Source organism: Accipiter gentilis, chromosome 9 (assembly GCF_929443795.1).
Source record: "Accipiter gentilis chromosome 9, bAccGen1.1, whole genome shotgun sequence".
In the NCBI taxonomy this organism is placed as follows: Eukaryota; Metazoa; Chordata; class Aves; order Accipitriformes; family Accipitridae; genus Astur; species Astur gentilis.
Window position 1 is genome coordinate 30543504 of NC_064888.1, and position 23590 is coordinate 30567093.

At 36.5% G+C, this 23590-nt stretch overlaps 1 protein-coding gene across 1 annotated transcript in view; it reads right to left on the reverse strand.

The window, feature by feature from the left end:
- The window catches only part of CFAP43 (cilia and flagella associated protein 43), a 50570-nt gene that overhangs the window by 10057 nt on the left and 16923 nt on the right, over positions 1-23590 (reverse strand). Inside the window, exons 9-30 of the mRNA XM_049811109.1 lie at positions 22761-22892; positions 21485-21601; positions 20278-20358; positions 19309-19457; positions 18181-18284; positions 16984-17124; positions 14704-14873; positions 13820-13972; positions 13249-13379; positions 12388-12553; positions 11691-11804; positions 9976-10053; positions 8542-8667; positions 7994-8098; positions 7130-7246; positions 6110-6319; positions 4187-4393; positions 3323-3412; positions 2478-2555; positions 1537-1662; positions 888-1007; positions 699-806 (exon numbers count right to left, since the gene is read on the reverse strand). Of these exons, the coding sequence (XP_049667066.1) occupies positions 699-806; positions 888-1007; positions 1537-1662; positions 2478-2555; positions 3323-3412; positions 4187-4393; positions 6110-6319; positions 7130-7246; positions 7994-8098; positions 8542-8667; positions 9976-10053; positions 11691-11804; positions 12388-12553; positions 13249-13379; positions 13820-13972; positions 14704-14873; positions 16984-17124; positions 18181-18284; positions 19309-19457; positions 20278-20358; positions 21485-21601; positions 22761-22892 (2823 nt within the window). The remainder of the gene's footprint in view (positions 1-698; positions 807-887; positions 1008-1536; positions 1663-2477; positions 2556-3322; positions 3413-4186; positions 4394-6109; positions 6320-7129; positions 7247-7993; positions 8099-8541; positions 8668-9975; positions 10054-11690; positions 11805-12387; positions 12554-13248; positions 13380-13819; positions 13973-14703; positions 14874-16983; positions 17125-18180; positions 18285-19308; positions 19458-20277; positions 20359-21484; positions 21602-22760; positions 22893-23590) is intronic.

The window sequence follows — 23590 nt, forward strand, 5'->3', positions numbered from 1 at the left end:
AAAGACAAAATGAGCAAATGGGATAACATTGTCCCAAGAGCCAGAACCAACCTGCAGACTACCACCACCTACATCACCTGAGTCACACAAGTACTGGCAGGACACAGGAATCGGAACTGTCACTCAAAATTATTAATGTGGGCAGTAAGCACTTGTATTGAAATCCAGATCTACTACTTGTGCTCTCCAGTCTTTTGTTGACTTGTATATGTTTGATAGGGATGGGTAAACTCTTCAGGAGATTAAATTGGTCAATAAGACTATAAACACTTTGTAGTCTGTGGTATGTTCTGCTTCCATGGTCAGATAGTCACATGCCTCCTCTGTCTATGCTTTGAACTGGCAAACACAAGTCAGCGTGGCCCTGGCCTACATTAGACACCATCATAATTGGTGCTTCCAGCTTGATACTGGATACTAAAAAAATATTATATATAGCAAACAAATAGCATCATGCCCTTCTGAATTTATGGAGTTTTAACAAAGAACTCCAGATGAACCAAGATGAGTATCTATTCAAAACCATATGTATTTATAATGTATGTCACCTATGCAAGTTGAAAAAAAATCAGTGACCCTGTAAATTGTCAGAAAATCATTTATGGTAAATTTTTGATTTGGAAAGAGCAGTCTTTACAAGAAACTGTATTGTAAATATTACACTTTTCCTAAGAACAGTATTCCAAACTTTAACTTACTTTTTCTTTCTCCTTTTTCATAAGGAAATTATGAAGTCCAAGTTCTCTAGTGTCCAACTCTTCATCCAACAGTAAAGCATAAATGAGATTGACTATTTTGAGTTCTTCCTGTGAAATGATTGTAATAAAAAATGTTAACATTCCTGCTGCGCAGAGGCAGGGTTAAAAAATTAATGTTCTCTGTGATACCTGATAGATGACCATCTCTATTTTCACTTTCCTTTCAGAGAGTTTGCACACAGTCTCATCAAAATTTTGTGTTGTTTCCTGGATGGAAGCTTCAAGTTTCTTCAATTCATTTTCCAGTGCCTGGGGAAGGGAAGGACAAGAGCAGCAATATTACTTCTGGAGGAACAAAGAAGCTCTGATATAGTGTATCAGATGCTGGAGAATGCACAGTATGGAACTGTATCCTTCAGCCAAAAGGTCCCAGAAATTACTTGTTTGGAAGGAGAGTGCTGCCAGGCCACCAACTTATGTTGTCCAAATACCACCATGAAGGATAAATATAATTGTATTCTTTTTGTATGGCATCAGCAACTCTGGGAATGGAACCTGAAAAAAACATTTTAGGAATACTGGTACATTTATGAAGGGAAGTTACCTTTTGTCAGATATCACAAGTTTTGGCACATATTAATTGGTGTAAGTAGAGATTGCCTCGTTTTACTGTCTAAGCTAGGATTTATTTAATATGCCACATGATCTTTGTTGTTCATTTGTTCTTTGTTTTTTCTATTTATTAGTATTCATTTTTAGCAGCAGCTCCTGAGAAAGATCAGAAGCTTTGGTCATGAGCACTGTAAACAAAACCACTCCTTTTCTCATTTTAATTTACCCTTCTATAATTTTCTTTTTCTTCATTCAGCTGCTTGACTTTTTTCTCATGTTCTCTAAATATTTTCTTTTCTTCATCACTCCAAACGTCCTCAGGCTTGCATATAAAAGGAGGTGGAGGAATATCCTGGAAGTATTAAAGACAAATATGCTTCAAAAGCAGTATTAAATCTCCATCAGCACACTAACAAACTATAGCACGCACCCAATTTAATGAAAGGTATTTCTTAGTGGTAACTAAGGTACAAGCCTTAAGTCTAAATAACATATATATTCTGTTTCTCTGGCTATTACTTGCACCAGTAGTTTTGGTATATATATATTGTGCTATTCTCTCTCACTTGCTCACAGGAATTCACTACTGGATTTTGTAAAATACAAGTATTTTGTACTCAAACACACTACTGCTGGTACAAGATATACCACATTTTCTGTTTTAGAACCCAAAATCTAACTCCATGCTAATGTATACTTCTAAGTGGAGTCCTAGTTTTCCAAAACAGATCAATTCCAGGGACATCGCTTGTGTCTGCCCTCTCCTGTGACACTCCTTCACATTCTTTCCTTTGTCTACTACTGTACTATCTATATTTGCTGAGTTAAATGGAACACAGTATTCTTCTGTAAGATCACAGCTATGGATAATAGACCCTTCCCCCCAGCAATACAGTTGTTGTAATGGTAATACTAGATTATGTTCCTATAGTATTCCACTGTGATAGGAACATGTGTTAATGGGTGAATCAAATGGAGGCACTAGAATCTTGTGGTCTTTTTTGAGTCCAGTGTATGGTCTCTTATGGAGTCTATCTAGGCATAATGCAATTCTACAATTCTTCAACTTTCTTCTATCACTTAGGTTGGAAATATTTGCTAGTTTAATTTTACATTTCCTTAAAAGCCCACAAGCTACGTATGTGATATGGCAGAAACACAGCTCACCATTTTCAAGATGTCTTCCTTTTTTACTTCTAGCACTCCACCCATCATGTCATTAAGAGCACGCAGTCTTTCATTGTCCTGAAATGATGACAAAAAATATTTTAGGGTACAAAAGGAGGTGTAGTAATTGGCAGTTTGGGGAATGATAATAGGGTAATTCACCTCTAGATCACCCATATGATTATACTGTGTGTCACTAGTAGATTAATGCTCTTTGGTGATGTGTGTGAAATACACTAAAAGTCTCAGGTTTTTCTGGTGGACAGATGTTCATATACCAAATAACTTACTAAAACTGCCATTCTGTCAGTTTTAGAAAGAATACATAGGCATAGACTACTCCTGGCCAGTCGGCAGGCTAGGACAAAGGAAGTTGTAGTGTCACTGTTTCATTGTGCATCTCTTTTGGGGCCAGAACCATCTTAGGCTTCTCAGAGATGCATTTTAAAGCCAGAGGAAAGCATGATGATCTTCTAGTCTGACCCCTGAAGAACAGAGGTCTCTCAATCAACACACACATATCAAACACAAAGCTCTTGATTGAGCAGTAGCACGCATTTAGAAATATATCTAGTCCCCAGTCACCAGGTATGGTATTTTTAATTGCCACTAGGCCCATTTTTCAAAATTGTGAGCCCAACACTACATCTTTTCTTCCCCCAGCTGGTCTATGTAGTTCTGATTGTAAACAATAATAAGAGGGAAGAGGCACACATCATCATTACCCACTACTTTAAATTTATTCTCCCATACTACATTACTGGAATATTCCAGGGCAGCATTAACTGAATAAGCCTAACCAGAGACAAAGGCCTAGTCAGTAACAAGGATACTACTTTAATTACCGTATCAGCAAGGTGTCTTTCCATTTCAAGCTTAGCCAGCATTTCTGCTTTCTCTCTCTCTTGTTGAGTCAAGTATTTTTCAACTTTAATCTGAAGGAAGAAAATGAGGTTCATATCAGGGTTCTTTTCTCCAGACATGATCACATGTGGACTAAGAACATTTAGAAAGATGGTGTAATACTAATTCTTAATGCTTTTTGTATCACTGCTCTATGATAATATTCCTCAAGAAGAAAATTGTTCTTTTGAACAGCTCCAAAAGCTATACTTAAAAATGCTAAAATACAAACTACCATCATTTTTGTTGATATTGTGTTTTGTGCATACCTTTTCTGACAGTGGAATAACATGGACTGGTTGGAGAGCAGAGAAATGTAGGGAAAGACTGACCAAAAGAGCAGATGAGATCAGTAGAATATATTGTATAAGAAATATGGTGTTTCTTTATAAATTATCAATTGAATGTATAAGTACAGTACTAAAGTATGCTTTAGTACCTAGATACTTAGTTTCAAAATGGTGTTCAGACTAAAAAGGGAAATCCTTATCTATGGAAATAATCCCTGCAAGCCTGGTTTGAATCTTATAGTCAGGAACAGGGGGGATTTCTACCTAATTTATGGGCAATTAAAAACTTTTAACAGCAGTAAGTTAAGATTGTATACATTTTATTCATTTCAGATTGACTTATTAAGGGCTTTCTCCCTAAAAGGGGAAGGGAAGCAAAAGAGTCAAAAAGGTGATTTTAAGTACACAAACACATCTGTTTTAAGAGTTTTCAGTACTGACACAGTGTCTGAAAATGAGAAGAATTAGAGTACTGTATTTGAGTGGGTAAAAGAGAAAGATTTATTCTTCAGACACCTCTGAATCCTGAACAGTGAGTGCTTGCTCTGGTATCTCATCATCTGTAAGAGCTGGCTCCCACACTTCCACTTGGAGGTCAAGTTGTGCCAAGATTTCTCGAATCCTCAGGTTTCTTTCTTTCACTCGTGCTATCTCCTGCTCCTTTTGTTGTGCAACTATGTCAAATTCCTTATTAAAAGCAGTTTTGACTTTGTAAATGATGTCCTGAAATACCAAAAAAGAAAACTGCAATACTGCACAGGTCGCATCCATCCATGATTATATAACACTCCTCAAGCCATCAGAATCATAAATGTGTGTATTTCTATGTGTGACAGGCAAATAAACTGGTAAACTTTTGTGAAAATCATAAGAGCAGAGTTCAAGATTTGTTAAATGGAGGTGGGCAAATTATCAGGTTTTTTCTTTTTTTTTTCCTTGAAAATTTTATTTTTTTCCTTCTATATATTTGCCATTTGACAAAGATTCTAGAAGAAACATACTGCTGCCAAAACTAGATAAAAAATTAGGCTGCCTTCTATTTGCTGGCTTTTGCACTCTTCAGCTGAAAGAAGCAGCAGCTCCAAAGAAAAAAAATACATGACCTGTAAATCTAGATATTGTAAATCACAGGTGCAGGGAGGCAGTTAAGGACATACTTTCCTGATTTTTAAGTGATGCAACCTGCAGTTTCAATATGCTTTCATGTGATTTTCTGTCTGACATATGTAAGTAAAATGTGCCCATTAAATAAACATCTGAAACTAATTTGTTAAAAACACCTGAGATCTTATATTGATTTTAAAAACCATATATTCTTAGTGGATAAATTTGTTCTTTAGCCTAAATAATTGATCTTCACAAAGAAAAGTAGAATATTGAGAAAACCACGTGTCTCTCCTACTATGTCAATTTCTAAAATGAAACATGAAAAGGATTTCAGTTCTATCATTAAACTTCACATTTTGAGATGCGTAGCTGTTTGCAATTTGTATTAAAATAAATATTTGTGTCCATGATTATTTCATTGATTTCTAATATAATAATAAGTTAGGATGTAATAAGGCAGGATGGCAGATGAGGTACAATGCTGCTGGGAGAAAAAAGGCTGTGCTCAATGTCTAGTCAGCCATTTAGTTCTCAGCAAGCTTGCTGTGTTGGCTAAGAACACTGAAGATATATCTACACTTAGTTATATAATAAGCATCTTTAAAGCCATACAATAGAAAGATCTTGTTACATCCAAGCTTACATCTAAAAGTGTTCCTTGTGTTTCTTCCCTATCTACTTTAAACACTAGCGTATCTACTAGATTTTATGTATTACAATGCCTAATTATTGAGCTTTGCTACCATTTACAGTCTTAAAGAGCTCTGAGGAGGCAATGCTTTATAGTAGTTTAACCACTTTTACCCCTGTAGATCATCTTCATAAGAAGCCTATTCCGTAGCATGTTTACTACTTAATAAACTGGTCAGGGTAAGAGAAGTAAGAGTCTGATGGTAATGAATAATAATAGAAGACTCCAAATGAAGGGATGGTAAGACTGGAGAGAAAGGAAATGGTGTGAGGATCCATCTGATCTTTCATTCAGCAGCAAATAGTAGGGAAAGAGGTCATGTCTTCACAGGGCATGCTGAGATGTGCAAGCTAGCTTTGGCTATATAAACTCTTAAACTGAAACACCAGTGGGCAAATACAGATACCCTCAAATTGGGTAACCAATTTCATAAAAATGTTTTTCTTCCAGACCTGAGCTGGCAAGTCCACATGGTGCTCTACTGCACTGTATGCATTTATCAGCTTTCATCTCAGTAACTCAGAGACCTGTGCAAATCTCTGTTGTATAGTGTCAGTACACCCAAGATCTAACAGTGGCTGTGACTGCTGTGAGAACCAACAGATATGACAGCATCACTGAAGTAATGCAGAAGTCATCACCTTCAGTAATACTATCTGATTGACTCTCTGCTCCCTGGTGTGCAAGTCCCATTGGTGGTATAGGATAGATGTGTCTCCACCATATTGAGAGCTCAGACTTCCAATCAGGCAGTCAGATGCACTATCATCAGCCATTGCTTCTTCTGCCTTCTCTCCTTCTTCCTTAGATAATACAGTCTCAGACTCAGTTTCAAGATTTTTCTTCTGAACCTGTATATTACAAACATGATAACTGTGTTAATTGTGTACACAATCCAGTGGCACATGTATGAAAAAATTCTAGAGGTTATATTCTGCAATTAAGCTCAGTGATCAAAATAATACAAGTTGAAATGATCATATCTGGAATATTCAGTCCATATGTAGGTTCCCCAGTACAAGAAAGACATGGGCATACTGGAGCAAGACCAGTGATAGGCCACTAATACAATTAAGGCTTTGAAGCACCTAACATGTGAGGACAGTCTGAGAGAGCTAGAATTGTTTAGCTTCAAGAAGGAGAAGGCTTAGAGGGATCTTAGTAATGCATATAAAAACCTGATGGTGAGAAATAAGGACAACAGAGCCAGACTCTTCTCAGTAGTGCTCAGTGACAGATTGAGAGGAAATGGGTATACATAGAAATACAGGACATCCAACTTAAACATAATAAAATTTTTCCTGTGAGAGTTGTCAAACATGGGAAGAAGTAGCCCATAGAGTTTATAGAATCTTCCATCATTGGAGATATTCCAAACCTGACTGGACATGGCCCCGAGTAACTCACTTTAGGAGGGTTGGACTAGATAACTTCAAGAGCTCTTCTAACCTCAGGTATTCTGTGATTCTTTAATACTAACACATTTGTTCTGAGTAAAACCACAACATGTCATCTTTATTTATCTTTTTAAATTTTTTGGGACAATTTCTACAGCAAGAAAATGGACTTTAGAAATGTAACTCTGTAAAGAAGGGTTAACATGCCAACTCAGAACATCCTGATGTGAAATGCCTTTATGCAGTACTTCAAAGGGATTGTACCTTAAGATCAGCCGTCTCAATCTTCTTTAACCGGAGAACTTTCTCCAAAGTTTCCAGCTCTTCTTCACTGTGTCCCTTCAGTGGATAATTCTTCACTTCACAAGCCATATGGAAGCACTGTTCAAATTTAAAAAAACAACAAAACCAAAACAAACAAAACCACAAAGTTCTTCAGAATGCATCTATCAATTCATTTTTTCATTACCTGAACACTAAACAGTTGTAAAGACTTCTTAAAATCAGGAATAAAATTGAGGATCAATTAATATAGACAATATAGTAAAAATACTGGGGTAAGACAAAAACCACTTGCCTTTTTGGTAGTGAAAAAGGTTGGTTTGAATTTGCTTTTTTCTTTCCTTTTTTTTAATAATCTATGGATATGGCATCTTTATCCACAGAATTCAACCAGAACTAGATCTTTTGTAAAATGACTTGGTCTTTCACCACCCTTGAGATAATCCAGTATCATCCGTTTGACTAAACGCCCTCTGTTTAAAATAGGCAAAATCAGGGTTAAATTTTGCCTTTATATTCTGTGTAGCAGAAGTTGTACTGACTGCACACAGAAAAATAATATTTACCTCTCCTTTTAGCAACAGTGCATAAAGATATTCTCTGAGATCAAGGAATTGAAGAGTTGTTTATTTGCTTATCAGCTCTCTTATCCACCTTAGAAAGTAAAATCAGCCAGGCTCAGACAAAATGAACAGAATGAAAGATTTGCATGAGCCCTAGGAAGAAGTAAGTTTTTTCCCATACCATAAGCAAATCATAAATGTGTTATACTTCTATTTATTTTGTCTCTGTACCTTAAGGAGTCAATAAACTACTGCACAAAATGAATTGGAAAGCAGAGGTTACCTTAACTGCACGTCCTTTTACACACATAGCATCCCAACACTCATGTTTGATGACATCCTGCAAATAGCTGTTGGCTAAATTCTCCATTTCAATTTCCTTCCTTGCCTTTCAAAATACAGAAAATAAAATAACAAGATGTGGTGAAATATAACAAGATATGGGCAATTCGTATTGAGTTATTGAAAGAAACCTAACAGATGAAATGAATTACCAATATTTCCTCATCTTAGACTATCACAGCTATCTTCTCCAAAAACTATATTGCATACTACTGAAAGGCATCATTTTATATGTGAAGAAAAGCATTCTAGAACTTAAGCAATGTGCCCAAGGCCATAGTGTCAGATTTATAGTTTCTGGCATAGATCATATTCCAATTGGCAATGTCTGCATCAGCAGCTTCACCTGCTTCAGGAAGTGACTTTAAATATTAAGTTTTCCTGCTTCTCAGCAATGAGCAGCAACTTTGAGATCATCCTCTGTTCTTCAATCATTCTTTCTCCTTTTCACTGCTAGTTTTAAAACGTTCTCCCCCCATTCTATCATACCCTGGCCACTTCTTGTTCAGCCTCTGCTTGTGCTCTCTCCTGTTCCTCAATATCCAGGTTGAACTCGTGCTGCTCCAGTTTCTCAATGTCTGGCACCTGTTCATTTTCAAGCATCATCTTCTGAATCTGTTTTTTTTTTAAAAAAATAAGTATAAGGAATAAAAAGTAATTTGAATGTGAATGGAGGAAATGCTATAGAACTTGATATCAAAGAAAATTATTTTAATTGCCTCCACTTTTAACCACTTCATGGTAATTGGTAGAATGGGCTGCCTGTAGCTAGTGACAGAGAATACTATGTGAATATATTTCATCTTTCTCTTAAAGTTCATTTGGATGTTATATGTGAAGTTGTGTATACTTTCTAAGAACCTGTAGTAGCAGTACACAATTCTTTATTCTCTGGTTCTGAGAACTTTATTAAGTTTTTATCACTTCATTAAGTTGTTATCTATCTCATACAGTTCAACAAAGGGAAGTGTAAAATTCTGCACCTGGATAGGAACAGTCCCATCATGCACCAGGACATGCTGGGTGTTGAGCAATTGTTAAATAACTTTGCAGAAAAGTAGCGGGGGCTCCTAGTGGACACCAAGTTGAACATGAGCTAGCAACGTGCCTTTGTGGCAAAAAAGGCTAACGGTATCCTGGGCTGTATTGAGAGTGTTGCTAACAGGTTGAAGGAGGTGAGAGACACACTGCAGAGAGTCCAGTGAAGATGATTATGGTAGTGGAGCATCTCTCCTACGAGGAAAGGCTGAGAGAACTGAGACTGTTCAGTCTTAAAAAGAAATAGCTTGGGGGGAATTTCATCAATGCATATAAATACCTGAAGGGAGGGTGCTAAAAGGGCAGAGCTAGGCTCTTTTAAGTGGTGCCCAGTGACAGGACCAGAGGCAATGGGCACAAACTGATACACAAGAGGTTCTTCCTAAACATCAGGAAACACTTTTTTACTGTGAGGGTGACTGAGTACTGGAACAGATTGCCCAGAGAGGTCATGGAGTCTCCATCCTTGGAAATAATAAAAATCTGTCTGGACACAGTCCTGGGCAGACTACTCTAGTTGACCCTCTGCCTTATCCTCTTGCAGTTAGTGGCTTTTATGAAAGGAAACAGAAGGAAGAAGAGAGGACAGTAGTTTCTATAATGGAAGGTTGTTAGACAGCCAGAAACTAGCCTGCTAAGCGGATAGATTTCTGAAGGTATAAGAGCGGTACAAAATATTTACTTGGAGGAAAGGAAACTGAGAACCAGACAGTAGTTCCTGGCAGGTTTAGCGTATAGTCCCTGAAGAAGCATGTCTCTTTATTACCTGTCTGCTCAGATTTTATGACAAAAAACATAACTGAGCACTAGAGCTGATAGCCATAAAGGAAGTGTACTTGTAAACAAAACTGGTAAGCTGAGCCATTATCCTTTTAAGAAACTCACAGTTTTACGCAGCTTTTTAATTCCCATTTGCAGCTCTTTCTTCTGGTTAGCAAACCTCTGAGTCTCTTCTCTAATGACCTGATATGCAACAAATATATTGTTGAAAGATAAAAATAGACAAGAAGAGAAAAAAAGATTGAAATAATCTAAAGGAACGTATATGTACAGAAAACAAAACTCCAAAGGGATTAATAACTGAAATAGACATAATCCTAATTCAATAGGATGAATCTTAGAATTGCTCAAGAGAAAAAAGATTGTACAACCAGGTCACGTTGTAAACTGGTTGTACAGCAATAGAGCTTAAAAGAAAGAAAATATTAAAGAAAGAAGTAATTACAAGTGCAATGATTATAGACACATTGAACGGCCCACTGCCAAAATTTGTTAAGTGTTTTATATTCCTTAGATTTTTCATTGTCACTAAGCATTTCCAGTGGGATATTTAAAGACACAAATAAACTAACATCTGTTAATCATTCTGGAAGCTGTGAAATTTTCTTTGCCCCTACAGCCTTGCCAATTCATGTCTTGGGGAAAATTTTGGAATGCACCTCTGGAATTTGCTTTCTAAAATAATTTTCAACTTTAAGTAGGATGATGGCTATTGATTGAAAGGAAGGGGTGTATCATTCTGACAATGGATGGACTCTATCCTCTAAAAGTCAGATGCAAGTCTCAGGACATTAATGAGCAGCTTAAAACAACCTAGGACCACATTGCTGTCCTTCAACCTTTCCTTCTCATCACCAATCCCTAGCTGATACTAACAGTCACGTGGTTTTCGTGTGTATGCAGAGTCACATGGATTTGCCAAAAAATCCCGGTAGAGACACCAAACCATGAGTGCCAGCAGCAAAGCAGAAACAGGAATACGTGTCTAGGAGAGCAATGGAGAAGATACCACTTTCAGTGGCAGTATGTCTTAGATTGACTTGAGCCACTTGTGAAACTACATCATCATTTGGAAAGTCACTCCTGAGATGACCAAGAAAGCATTGATATTTTGCTTTGTCCTATCATTGAACCTCAAAAGCTGGACAAAATACACAGCTCTGGGTCATATCAGAAACTTACTAGCATCCATAAATTCATATTTCTGTGGGAGGGGGAGGATCTATACTAACATTAACATAGCAGTTTCCAGGCTCACAAAGCACTAAATCCCCTCTCTGTAGACAAGTTAGATCTTTGGTGTAGTTTTACTTAAAAAAAACCCCTTTGGTTACATAACATACTCACCTCAACCTTAACCTGAAATAAACCTCAGGGGTTTTGTAATTAATGTCATAATGTTGAGTATTGATTTATCAGTGCTGTAGAATTTGTTACTCTGGCCCTTGGGAAGAAGAGCACCTACTTCGTTTCTGGTAATAATCTTCTGTGCAACTCTTTGACATTTAGAAGAAAAAAGTCTTTATAAGTATCTAAAGGAAGCCAATTTCTCTGGCAATTTTTTTTAGTTTACTTCTTGTGTAGAAGTGGTCTTTTGGACTTTAGAGCTCCTATTGTGCTAGGTACTTTCTCTAATGTGTTTGTAACCTTCACCTAGGATTTCCAAAAGTCTAGACTGCAATGCCTTAAAGTGAGGTCCAAATTTCAGAAAAGCTTTAGAAACTAGATTCCTTTAAAGCATATTATTTGACATCCCAAATTTGACACCTACTGACTCTTGAAAACTCTGGCTTTGATTAATACTTGTTCTATGAAAGTACCTTCTTTATTTTCTGACCTATCCATGTCATGTCACTGGTACTGGCTGAATACAAACTGGTGATGTTTCCCTCTTCTTCTGTCACCTCTACATTGGAAGATTTAAGTGGTGCCTCCTGAAATTAAGGACATAAATATCCATCTCAGGAACTTAGAGAGAATGAAAGAGAGACAGAAATGAAATAAAAAATGGCCTCACACTAGAAGCAACACCATCACCACCAATTTCCAGAAAGTGTTGCATTTTTATTCCCTAACCAGTCCCCAGATTTGATTCTGCAAATCCTTGCTATTATGCAATGCCTTTTGACTCAAATGGGCTGACCGTACTAATCTCTGTAATCACTGCTTTGCTTGATTTCAACAGAAAAAATATACAACTAGTAACACACAATGTATAGCAGTAACATCACACTGGGAATGATACATAATTTCACATGAGGAGAAACTGACTTTCACAGAGCTTTCTGTGGCTAAAGAAACCAAGAGAAATTGAAGATGTGAATGTCATCTTCCAATAACTATTCCATTTCCTTGATAATACTATTTCACAAATTAATAATTAAGCATATTCAGCCTATCACCAGGGGTATTCTACTTTTACAAAAGGATCAGAGTTTGTTTTGAGGACAGTTTTTATCGTGTATAATTTTAGGATAATGATCAAACTTTTTTTCCCCATAAAAATACAGAAAGCACCTTAAATTTCTCTTCTGGAAGTGATTCCGATGTGGATTCTGGGTCAAACTGCCATTCTGCCATAGATTTTAAAACAATATTTTCATTCAAAGTAGACTCGTTCAGTATAGCAAGAAGAGACTGCCAGTGAAAAGCAGCTTCCTTAACTTCAGTTTTCTTTATCTTCCTAATAAACAAAAAGGGAACCGATGTCTTTTTTGTGTATTATGGAAAAGGATGAGGTATTAAATATTCTTTATAACACAATTATTAAGTTTTTTAAAAATGCCTATTTAATATTTTTACATATGATTCAACAGTTTGAGTTCTAGAATTGCATAATTAAGTGAAGTTTCCAGAGAATTAAAAATTCTGAAAGATGGATTACCCAGATTAGAAATACTGCTCTGGCAGACTCTATGCATCTGCCTGAACATTTGTTACACCACAAAAAAGCTGTAATTTCAAGCATCTCTTACTCCTAATGTCTGCTAACAGCTCTCCATAGCGACAGTTGAATTCCCATTAAAGCTGTGATGTCTCCTAATCGTTAAATTAAAAATAGTATCTCATGAGATTACATCCCCACAGAGCCCCTTCTAGATGGTATATTTGAGAGTGATAAGAAGCTCACTATGGGTAACACTTATCGGAAGATACTCCTACATCTTGTATTGCAACCGTACCCAAAGTACAAGACTTTTGATGAGCTAGGGAGATTGCCTCTGAAGATGAGAGGAGTGATTTTATTTCTATCCAATTCTTCTCCTTACTTTGAGATTAAAAAAAGAGGAAGTCCAGAATCACAAGTAGATGCAAAAATTAGTCTGTCAGGATACAAGAATTTACACCATCAATACTGGTCTGCTACTTTATACATACTTCCATTTAAGACACACCAGGGCACCATCATTTTCGCCATTAACGAGGATAAATTTGCCGTCCGGCGAAAATACCATGGATCTGATTCCCCCTCCTTGATATGAGTGAGAATGCTTTTGAGCAAGTATATCCTAGAAAAGTCATAGAAGCAGTATCAGCAAATACTTTTTTCTAATGGAATATGTCTGTAAATTATGCTTCTTTATTTTTAGATAAAAGTAAATCCAAAATGTCAATACAAAGTACATAAAAGACTAGGATTTATGAGTTTAAAACTTTTGACTACAGATGGTGCAAGTTTGTAGTATATTGATTTTGCGGGAGATAAAGACAACTAGTAAAATTATCTATCCCAAGATTTACTGGAGAAGAAAGTTAGTTTGTATGATCATATACAGATTCATTATAAAAACAATTGTACTGTATAATGCTATGTCAGTTCATGTTCGACATAAAATTTTTCTGGAACACCTTATATTCAAGTGAAGAAAAGCTTACAGTGAAAGAAAGTAGCTTTCACACCTCTTTCTCATGTAAACCAAACAAAGCCTGTGCCTGGATGCCTACCTACCATAGTAAAAGTATGATAGATGAACAAAACACCATCCTTTGCTGCTGATGCCAGCCACCGGCTGTTGGGTGATAAACAGAGGAAACCTGCTCCAAACTGATTGCTAGGAGTCCTCTTTTCTGATAAAAATACTGATGGATCTTCCAACATATTCTGCCAAACAAATGAAATGTTAGCAGCAGTTCAGATGATGGAAATATCTATGCCATTTTGAGAAGACTTATGAGAGCTTTGTGGGTTACAATTTAAAATGGTGTTGGATTACTGAGCTCAGGAAGCAGTACCATTGCTATGCTGCTGATTTGCTTCTCATCTCCTCAAAAGGGTCTGTATTCAGTATGTTTGGGCCTGGATATGGGAGGAGGAATGCTGCCTTTGGAATTCACCTTCTTGCTTGACCTGACTCTTAAACTGAGGGAGATCTATGAGCTGCAGAAAGCTCCAGATCATCAGCAGGCAATGACAGTGCCTTCCTGAAGCCCCCACTACTTCATTGCAAGGCAGGGCTGGGCTGGGTTTGCAGTTGTGTCTTAGAGTCATGGGCTCAGATTGGCTCAGTTCCTTCAATAGCTTGATATTCAGGTTACTCAGCAGATTGCACAAAAGCACAGCTGCAATACAGAAGCTACACGTGAAGTCCCTGCAAGCTGTATGAGTTTTAAGAACCAATATTTGGCTTCCTCTGTAATAGAACAAGGAGTGCCTCTGCCAGATTTCTGAGCAGGTAGTAGGATACTGAAAGTTGATGTTTAAGGATGGAGTAGGTATTTTTAGTGCAGAGAGGATTTCTTCTAAGATAATATCCCGCTATATTCACTTCATCTACAGCCTTTGTTCACTGGTATTTAACAACCACACAAAATAAAGCAGCTTCAGAGAATTACCTTTTCAGAGAGATGGTATTTACAGATGAAAGGTGCACAGGTACAGTAGCCATACACAATGTTATCCTTCAATCTGACTGCTGAGCTCAAAGGGTAATCCAGATCATACTGCTCCTTTTTAATGGCACTAGCATTAAGCATTCCTTGTGCATTAACATACTTATCATTATCTAAAAGATTGAGAAAAGAAACAGGGAGGAAGAGGCATCACTACCACTAATGCAGGTGCTTCACCTACCAAGTAATTATGAAAACCAACCTCAGCAAGGAATGAGCATGATGTGAGTTTTCAAGGAGACTGGGTATTAAGATACCTAGCTTTAACACTAACTCTGTGGGTTGTGCTGATGTAGCACACTGCAGTGAAGCAGAGAGGTAGTTCTGCTAGCTCTGAAGAAGTACTAGAAACAGTTTAATCATAATGATGTAGCACTTTGCATACACTAATCTACCCTGCTTCTTGGCTATTACATAAGCAGTGCTAATTAGTTTGCATGGTGGTTCATGTCACCATTGCCTTTATCTAGAACTTGTTTAGGCATCTCTGCCATGAAGTACACACAGCCAGGGCACTATTGGTTAAAACACTTAAGTTCACATCTTCAAAAGGGCATTTAATTCATTTTGGTTCCTTAATTTGAGCTTTAAAGAGACACCAGAAACTAAGACTGATGCAATAACAATAGATCTTCAGCAACTTTGAAAATCAAGTCCCATTTTTTATGTCTAAAAATAGGCGCAAGAAGTCGTCCAAGATTAGTGAATATTTAAAGAAAATACTAACTTCATTGAAAACTTATTTTTTAAAAGTTTGTACATTTTAAGACCTTTTAAAAATTAAATATAAATAACTAGAAAATCTGACACTAGGTTTACTAACAGTTTTACAGAAGTTTTCTCCATGAAAAGGCTTTGTTAGTAATTCAACTGCGTATAATATGAGTAAAATGATATAAAAATAGAATGATGTTAATAATAAACCCACGCTGCCTTTTGCTGTAATGTGATAGAAGACATCACTGAAACTTCAAACTATATTGATTTAGCAATTCTTAGGTAGAAGAGACATAAAGCTGGAAGTGCATGGTGCCACTGCCAACCAAGCCTGTTCTGCGCTGGCTGCATGGTGAGGACACGAAGCACAACATTAGTCTGCACTGTGCCTTAGTTAAGTGAATGCATTTAAGCCCTTTCATGACAACTGAATTAGTTTCCCAGCTGATTCCAGACAGTGCCCCAAATCAATGCAATCCTAGAATACCAGTTTTAGATATTCCTAGAATATCAGACACAGTTAAAAGTTCTGTGATCACTCATGACACTCGGGTCCATTTTTTCTTGCTTATACTACTTCCAAAATGCTATAATATCATAGCTGTGCCCTGAATGACACAAACAAATCACTGAGTTGTTTCACAGATGAAGATAGCATATATAAAACAAATCATGAACAGTGTTTGAGAATTTAGGTGGGCTATCCAATTTGGTGAAAGACTAACAGGTTCCCTTCATTTTACTTCCAGATTATGAATAGAGATTCTAACTGTGATGTCCCAATATGTATACTGCACACTGCAGATACAGAGGGACAGATTTCCAGAAGATGAATGGAGGTATGCCATTTTTAAGTCTCCTTAATTGTCTCCTTTTCCTCATCGTGCCATTTTTTTCATAGAATGTTTCTCTGTAACATTCCTTATTGGGATACAAATTAACATTTTTTAAATACAGTGCACTTATTCCTTGGTGCATTTATATAGAAAAGCTACAACAAAGACAGGGAATCATAATTTTTTGAGATATATCAACTTTTAACCTTTTCCCAATGAGCTGTTATATACCTATACTAATTCTCTGAAGAGGCCGGTGGGATTGATTCCACTTTGAACACCTGATATGCTAGTCTGCATATGGGTGATGCCAATCCCAAGGCCTCTTTGTGGCTGGTTTTGGGCATTTCCCACACGGTAGTAATAAAAATAACAATAACAACAACAACAACAACCAGTAGTAGTAGTTAAGTGGTGGCTTTGTGATTCTGCAATTGAATTACTTCTCTCCTTCCTTCCTTGGTTTTCCCTTAGAATATCACAGTCTTTCTGCTGAAATGATTCAACTGACTATAAGTCTACAGACTGCTGTATGATAAATGGTGTCCTCAAAGAATGTACAGATGAGATGAAGAAAGAGATTAAGATTGTTAATATTCTGTGTTAAGGGATGACAATAATACGTTCTTGCCTTGGAAAAACATCACATAGTGTGTATTTCAATTCTTACCTGTTGTGAGTGCTGAAGATAGACAAAAAATTTCCAGTCTTGCTCGCTGGACCTCTGCTACTTTAAGAAGTACCACCACTTCAACTAAGTCATTCTTGAAGTCAGAAGCTACAGAAAGATCCAGAACTTCATTGGCCAACACTGAAGCAGTTAGGGAACACAAGTGCAAATTGTTACTGAAGCATGGTAACATCGTTTTTACTAAGATATCATGTGAAACAAAAGGAGATCCCTGTTGAGAACAAATCTCAGCTCAACCACACAGTTTTGAACTTGCATTAAAATGTCAGACAAGCCACAACCTTGTTTCAGAAAATGCTGCGCACACACAACTTCAGCTTGAGGCATTGGGTGCTGAGAATGCTAAGCACCAGAGTGTTATTATTAAACATTCAAATCTGAGTTTACATGCAGCTTGAATTGCAGCTATTTTGAGGCTGTCTGCTGATAACTGCCAAATGAAGCACAGAAAAGCCCTCCTCTAAGAAGCCAGACAGACAATGAGAACATGATCAGGCAAATTCTGAAAATTATCTACAGAGATGTAATTCTATATTTGTCAAACCAATTAAAATGATCAAATAATGTCCTTTATAAAAAATATGATGAAGATCTATATGCACAGATGTGATCTGCAAGTATAATGTTATTGGAAGTCAGAGACTGCATAAACAAATTTACAAATTTCAGAAGAATTTTTTTGTGAAGTAAAAGTCCATCGTTTTTTATTCTTCAGTATCAACCAGCAAAGCTGACAATTCCAGAAGTTCCCATGTTAAACATATCTGGGGCGGACATTTGTAACAGGAGACTGCACGCAGCTATCATGACCTACAGTTTTTTTAGTCTAAATTCTCATATGGCGAGCCACAAAGGTCTTAAGGTCTTTGCGAGCATGATTACTTTTGAGCTGGAGTTGTGATCAGCTGGTCAGCTAATCCATTCTCTTCCCTGTGACTTATGTGTGCCCTGGAAGAAAAGTAATATTGGTGCATTTGCTAACTAAAATTACAGAGGAAAAAAAAAAAAAAGATTGGCCAGGACAAAATATGGTTGGGAAACAGGTGGGAAGAATATGTTTAGTCCTCAAAAAAAATAAGTAGAATGAAGGAAAGTGGCTTAGTCTGTCCAGCAAGTATACTTAAAATACAGCTAATAGTGAAAACGCAATGTAATTAATGTTATTAGATATATTACCTACATATCCAAGAACTTGGAATAATTTTGAAGGCCGGGCATCTAGAATAAAGATATGTCCTTCTGTAGCTCTAGCGATGAGGAACTGGCCACTCTGATCATAACTAGGTAAAATATAAATCCAAGTAGAGAACAGTTCAATACAGTCAATAAGGGTCAAATAATTCCACTCCCATAACTCTGCTGACTTCACTGAAAGCATAAACGCAACTGAAATTTCAGCTTCTAGGTTTACAGGGTTAAAGCCTGATATAAAGCCCAGTGCTATGAGTGCAATTTCTAATTGAGTGGGTGGTCAATCTAAAGCTAATGACATGCCACAGCAGTCCATGTTAACAACTTTATTAAATCTTTCTCTGAAGTTGAGTTTTTAAAAAATAAAACTACTATACAGATTTTGATATTGTTTTGAACAGACATGTCTTTGCATTGATTTGACTTTGAATAAGCTGCCTTCTGTACCTATTTTTAATGTTTTACCTTAGGTAACTGTGAAAAGAGATCACATCTGAGTCTCCAAATAACAGGTAGATTTATTTTAAAGTTTAACAGTTCAAAATACATTCTATTTTTAAAAAATTAGAAGTAAACTACTCTCAAATTTTTCAATAATTGAAAAAAAACCCCAAACCTCCAAACAAACAAAAAAAGCCTTTTAGATCACTAGAGTTAACTACAAGAGGACTGGTAAATCCCAGAACAGTAAGCAAATGAATAATTAACAACAGTAATAAAAATCCACCATATAAGAAGGGATAACCAAAAGGCTTAAACTTAACTTTACAAAACCTCAAATTTATATTCAGTGAGAAATAACCCTCTAAATTCAGATACATGGAATTGTACGTAACTACTGCATATGGTGATCTGTCAGAAAGGATCTTATACACCAGTATCATCAGTGCCCAGTTAAACCTTCTTAAAATACAGGTTTATTATATTTCTCTCATATAAAACCTGCTACTACTCCTCTTGCAAGCAATTCAGAATATTTTGGAAAAATTGAAGCTGTTAAAATATTTTACCTCATTATTTTTAGAATAAAAACTTTTTTTTTTTTTGTTCAACTAACAGCATTACTCAAGCAAAAAATTGACAATATTCCTGCCCTTGTTACTACATACTTACTGCAAAGACAGCACTGGAAATTTAGAAAGAAAAATTCTGTGAACAACTCGTGGAGCTTCAACTTTGGTAACATCAAGGAAATAGATTTGACCTCTTTTGGTCCCTACAGCAACACTGTTGGAGGAGGGGCAGCAAGCCATAGCAGTTGCCTGGTTGAGAAGTAAAAGATACTTAACAGTTCCATATCTTTTTATACATTACACTATACATTAGTATGCAATTTCTTTTACTATTTAAAAGTCCCTAAAATTTGGAGAAGAAACCCCAAGTGGTTTATCTAAAAACCTTTTTTTTTTTAACAAAGAAAGGAATTTAGAGACATCATAGGAATTTTACCTATGCTCTGTATCTACATATCAAAAGCTAATTCTGTACTCCTCAGAAAAAAAGCACATCCACTATCCACATTTTAAGTGAAAGAAGTTCCACCTAAATAAAACAGCGAGCGCACTGTTATGTGTGCAGCTGTTACAGAAAGGGATTTTTTTTTTCTTACTGTGTCAGACTTCAGGGTTTGAATGCATCTTAAATCAAGACAAAGCATTAACGGTTTGAAATACTTCTATCAATCAACTCACTCCTTAAAACCTGGTTTTCAGATCATCAAGGCATTTAGTTTTTATATACTTCAAAATTTTCTTCCAGTTCTGACACTCATAAAAAAATTAATAAAGTAATATTATAAAAATTTAGTTATTTACAAATATGTGCTTAAAGACACATCACTAGGACATTAAGCTGAAATGTCTCTTCTGTTTTATGGCCAAGTTAGTTAAATACATGTTTAGTTCAATGAAACATTCTGAAAGATAAGCTTTTTTAAACCTCTTTCATGGGTTGTTCAAAGGCACTATTGAGCTCTCCTCAGCAATGGTTGATCCCAATCTGTGGGATATTATGCTATGAATTGAAAAATATTAACGAAAATTTTAAGTATCAGGCACTATATAAGCTCCTGGTTACGTGTACCTCAATATCAATGTTTAGCTTGCTGAGGCAAGTTCCATCTTCCAGGAGCCAAACTTGTACTTCACCTGAAATTGTTACAGACTGTTGAACAGAGAAAAACATAGTCAAAAGAGGGTGGAATAACCAAACAGTCTGGAATTGACTAGTGATCTGCTATAGAATATAAATTCAACTAACATCCAAGCATAGCAGATCAAGGGTTACTAGTTTTGCTTGCAATTACGTTGCTTTTCCTTTAAGTCCAGTTGCTGCAAGGTACACCTGCCTAAGGGAAACATTTAATAATTTTTGTGAATTGCTGCAACTACAGGAATGGTCTTTAAGCAGAATGAGACAATCTAGGGCAAAACATGTAAGCTTGATCAATATTAGCACTCCCACCATTCAGCCAGCAATAGAAATACCTGCTTATAATTTTCTTTGCGTGGAAAAGGGCTTAAGGAGAAGTCTTGTTTTCTCACATGAAAGAAAAATTATGCATATCATAATGGTGCTTGAGTTCTTCTTATACCCAGGCAATTTTGTAATTCCACAGTAAACTATGGCTAGAGATCAATCAACCCTCACATTACTCATTCAGAGTCAGGTAAAATTTATCATTCCCATGCTAACAACAAACAGACAGATTCAGCAAACCTAATTGATTAAGACCCCAGGGTTCCTAGGCTGGCTACTTGTAGAATCCATGGCCTGGAGATGAATCAGACTTGCTGGCTAAAATACATGTCTTGCAAGAGTCAAAGACATAGGAGGAAAGCAAGGAATTTCTCAGAATGGACAGATCCACGAGTAAGGCCTTCTTTGTCCCTGCACCCAGGACAGAGGCATCTCTCAGGCTGTTCTAATTTGTGCTGAAGGCTGAAAAGATCAGTAGGAATTTCTTGTTCCAACATCTATTCTATTAATTGAATCCACCTGCTCAGCTATATTCCTGAACAATAGTGAGTCACACAAACCAACAGCAGAAATACAATGACATTTTAACAGTCTCTGAATTATCCACTCTGCATTCTAGGGCAAATTCTGACCCTTTTATAGGCCATACCTGAATTAATGCCATTTAATTCCTTAATGAGAAGTTACACAGCTGTAACAAATATCAGAACAGACCCAATCTCTGCAAGGCTTTTGATTTTTGTGCCTTGGCAACGTATTGGTTACCTGAAAAGTGCCACTATTCTATATAAGAAAGAATACCATTTCATACCATGCAGTACTTGTTCCCTGGAGTAAGAAAATCAGCTGCCAGAAAACAACTGCTGCATGCATCCAAGAGTTTGACAACTTCTCCACTCTGGGCAGGTTTATAAGTATAGACTGTCCCCTGACAAATAAAGAGAAATAATCCATCACTGGGCTATGAAACCTTTCATTAAAAGCTTTCAAAGACTTCAAAAAGAAAAAAAATACACATCTTTCTGAGCTTCACCCTTTAAAGTTTTATATTTGACTCTAAACTGAGGTAAGAAGTGCCCAGTAGAATTCAGCTGAATTTAGTTGATTATAGCAATTTACACAAGCTGAAAATCAGGTTAGTTCATTTTAGAGTGGTCCAGCTAGTCACATTTTCAAGAAGTTTTGTTTCTCAAAATTGCTTTAATGAAATAATTAAAATCCACCCTATTTCATGTTACTTCAGGAATCAAAAAATATTCTAAACCAACATAAAACACAAATCATAAATTTTAAGCTTTAAGAGATGGTTTTATCGAAAGATCTCAAAGCCTCTTAGAAACAATTCATAACTAATATTGATAAAGATTTTAGAACTCCCCTACTCATTTTACAAAACAAGAATACAATCAGAGAGACAGTGTGACCAAAGTTACCATTGCACTGCTGTCATGAACACAGAACCTCCTGACTCACTCTCTCCCCCTGTCCCGTCCCCCCCCCGCCCCCAAAGAAAAACAAACATTTTAAGAGCTTTTAAAATGCCAATTTAAATTATTAGTGGTCTGGAAGAACAAGTGGAATTCAAGGATTTGTGACCCTTGTGTAAGATTTCTGGAAATCAGGCTGGTCAAAGAAGGATCTTGGACTTGCCTGACAAATCCAGGTACATATACAGAACAACCCTACTGGATAGCCACAGTAGGTCTGATGTACCCAAGCTACACTTTTCTTACTGTGCAGGCACACATCAAGCCTAGAGCTCATGCTCAGTAAGTCCCATGTGACCTGGACACACCTGGACCCTGAACATGTACTCCACTGTATACACACAAATATTTCTGTTGGGAAATCTCAGCATTAAGTACTTTATTTATAATCCACCATCTATAGGAGGCAATTGTTCTGTGCTTCATTAAAAGTCTTTCAAATCTTTCATTAAAAACACAAGACGGACTAAATTCACCTCTGATACAATTTGTTGACTTGTATGATTACATTACAGACATTTCATACTAATAGTATCAGCATACACATATAGAATCATTGGAACATCCTATTACATAAGACTGTTATCTCAAATGCTATACCTGGTCAGTCACAAGCAGAAGTATGGTGTAATCAGGAGAGAATATGAGGCTCGATATGGGTTGTAAGATGTCAGCACAGATTTTCATCTCATACTGCAGACCTTTGACGTGATAAAAGAATAAAATGCCCTCCTGTGCAGAAAAGTACAAATCCACATGAGGTCTAGTTCATTTATCTTAGCCCACTCTGACAAACTGAACTGCAAGAACCACTGAAAATCTCTAAAGTAACAGTGTTTAACTGTATCCCATCACTAAGGGTCTCATTTGCCTTTAGTGTGTTTAAATCCAGAGGACTCTTACCCTGGATAATAAATCTATTGAAAAATGAAGGTGTTCTTTAATATAAGTCTTTGTAATAGAGCATGTCTGATAACAACAGATTCTCTCATCAGTTAATACCTAAGATTTCATATTGTTTTTTTTGAAATGTAGTAAGAATTTGTCCTGCTCTTAAGCAGTAACATACAATGACACTGTCAATTTGGGTTAAATATTGAGTTAGATTTTGCACAAAACAATTTGGCAGTCCTCTTGGCCATTTTCTCTCCTTTCCTATTTTTTTGTGCATCCTTCTTTCCTGTTCCTCTAGAATACTCTTTGTCTTTTATTAAAAATAGGAATGTCCTCTTTTATTCCTTCTTTGACTACAAAAATGGAATCTCTTCCCACCCTGCTCCCTCCCGATTTTTTGTCCCAACAAAGAAAATATATACAACACCAGAGAGGACCTTTACAGTTCTGCAGCCCTCCATTTTTTTTTCTAACTCCCGTATTTGCAGTGAACTCCGCAAATATACTCCATTTGAATGTTCTTTGATTTTCGCACA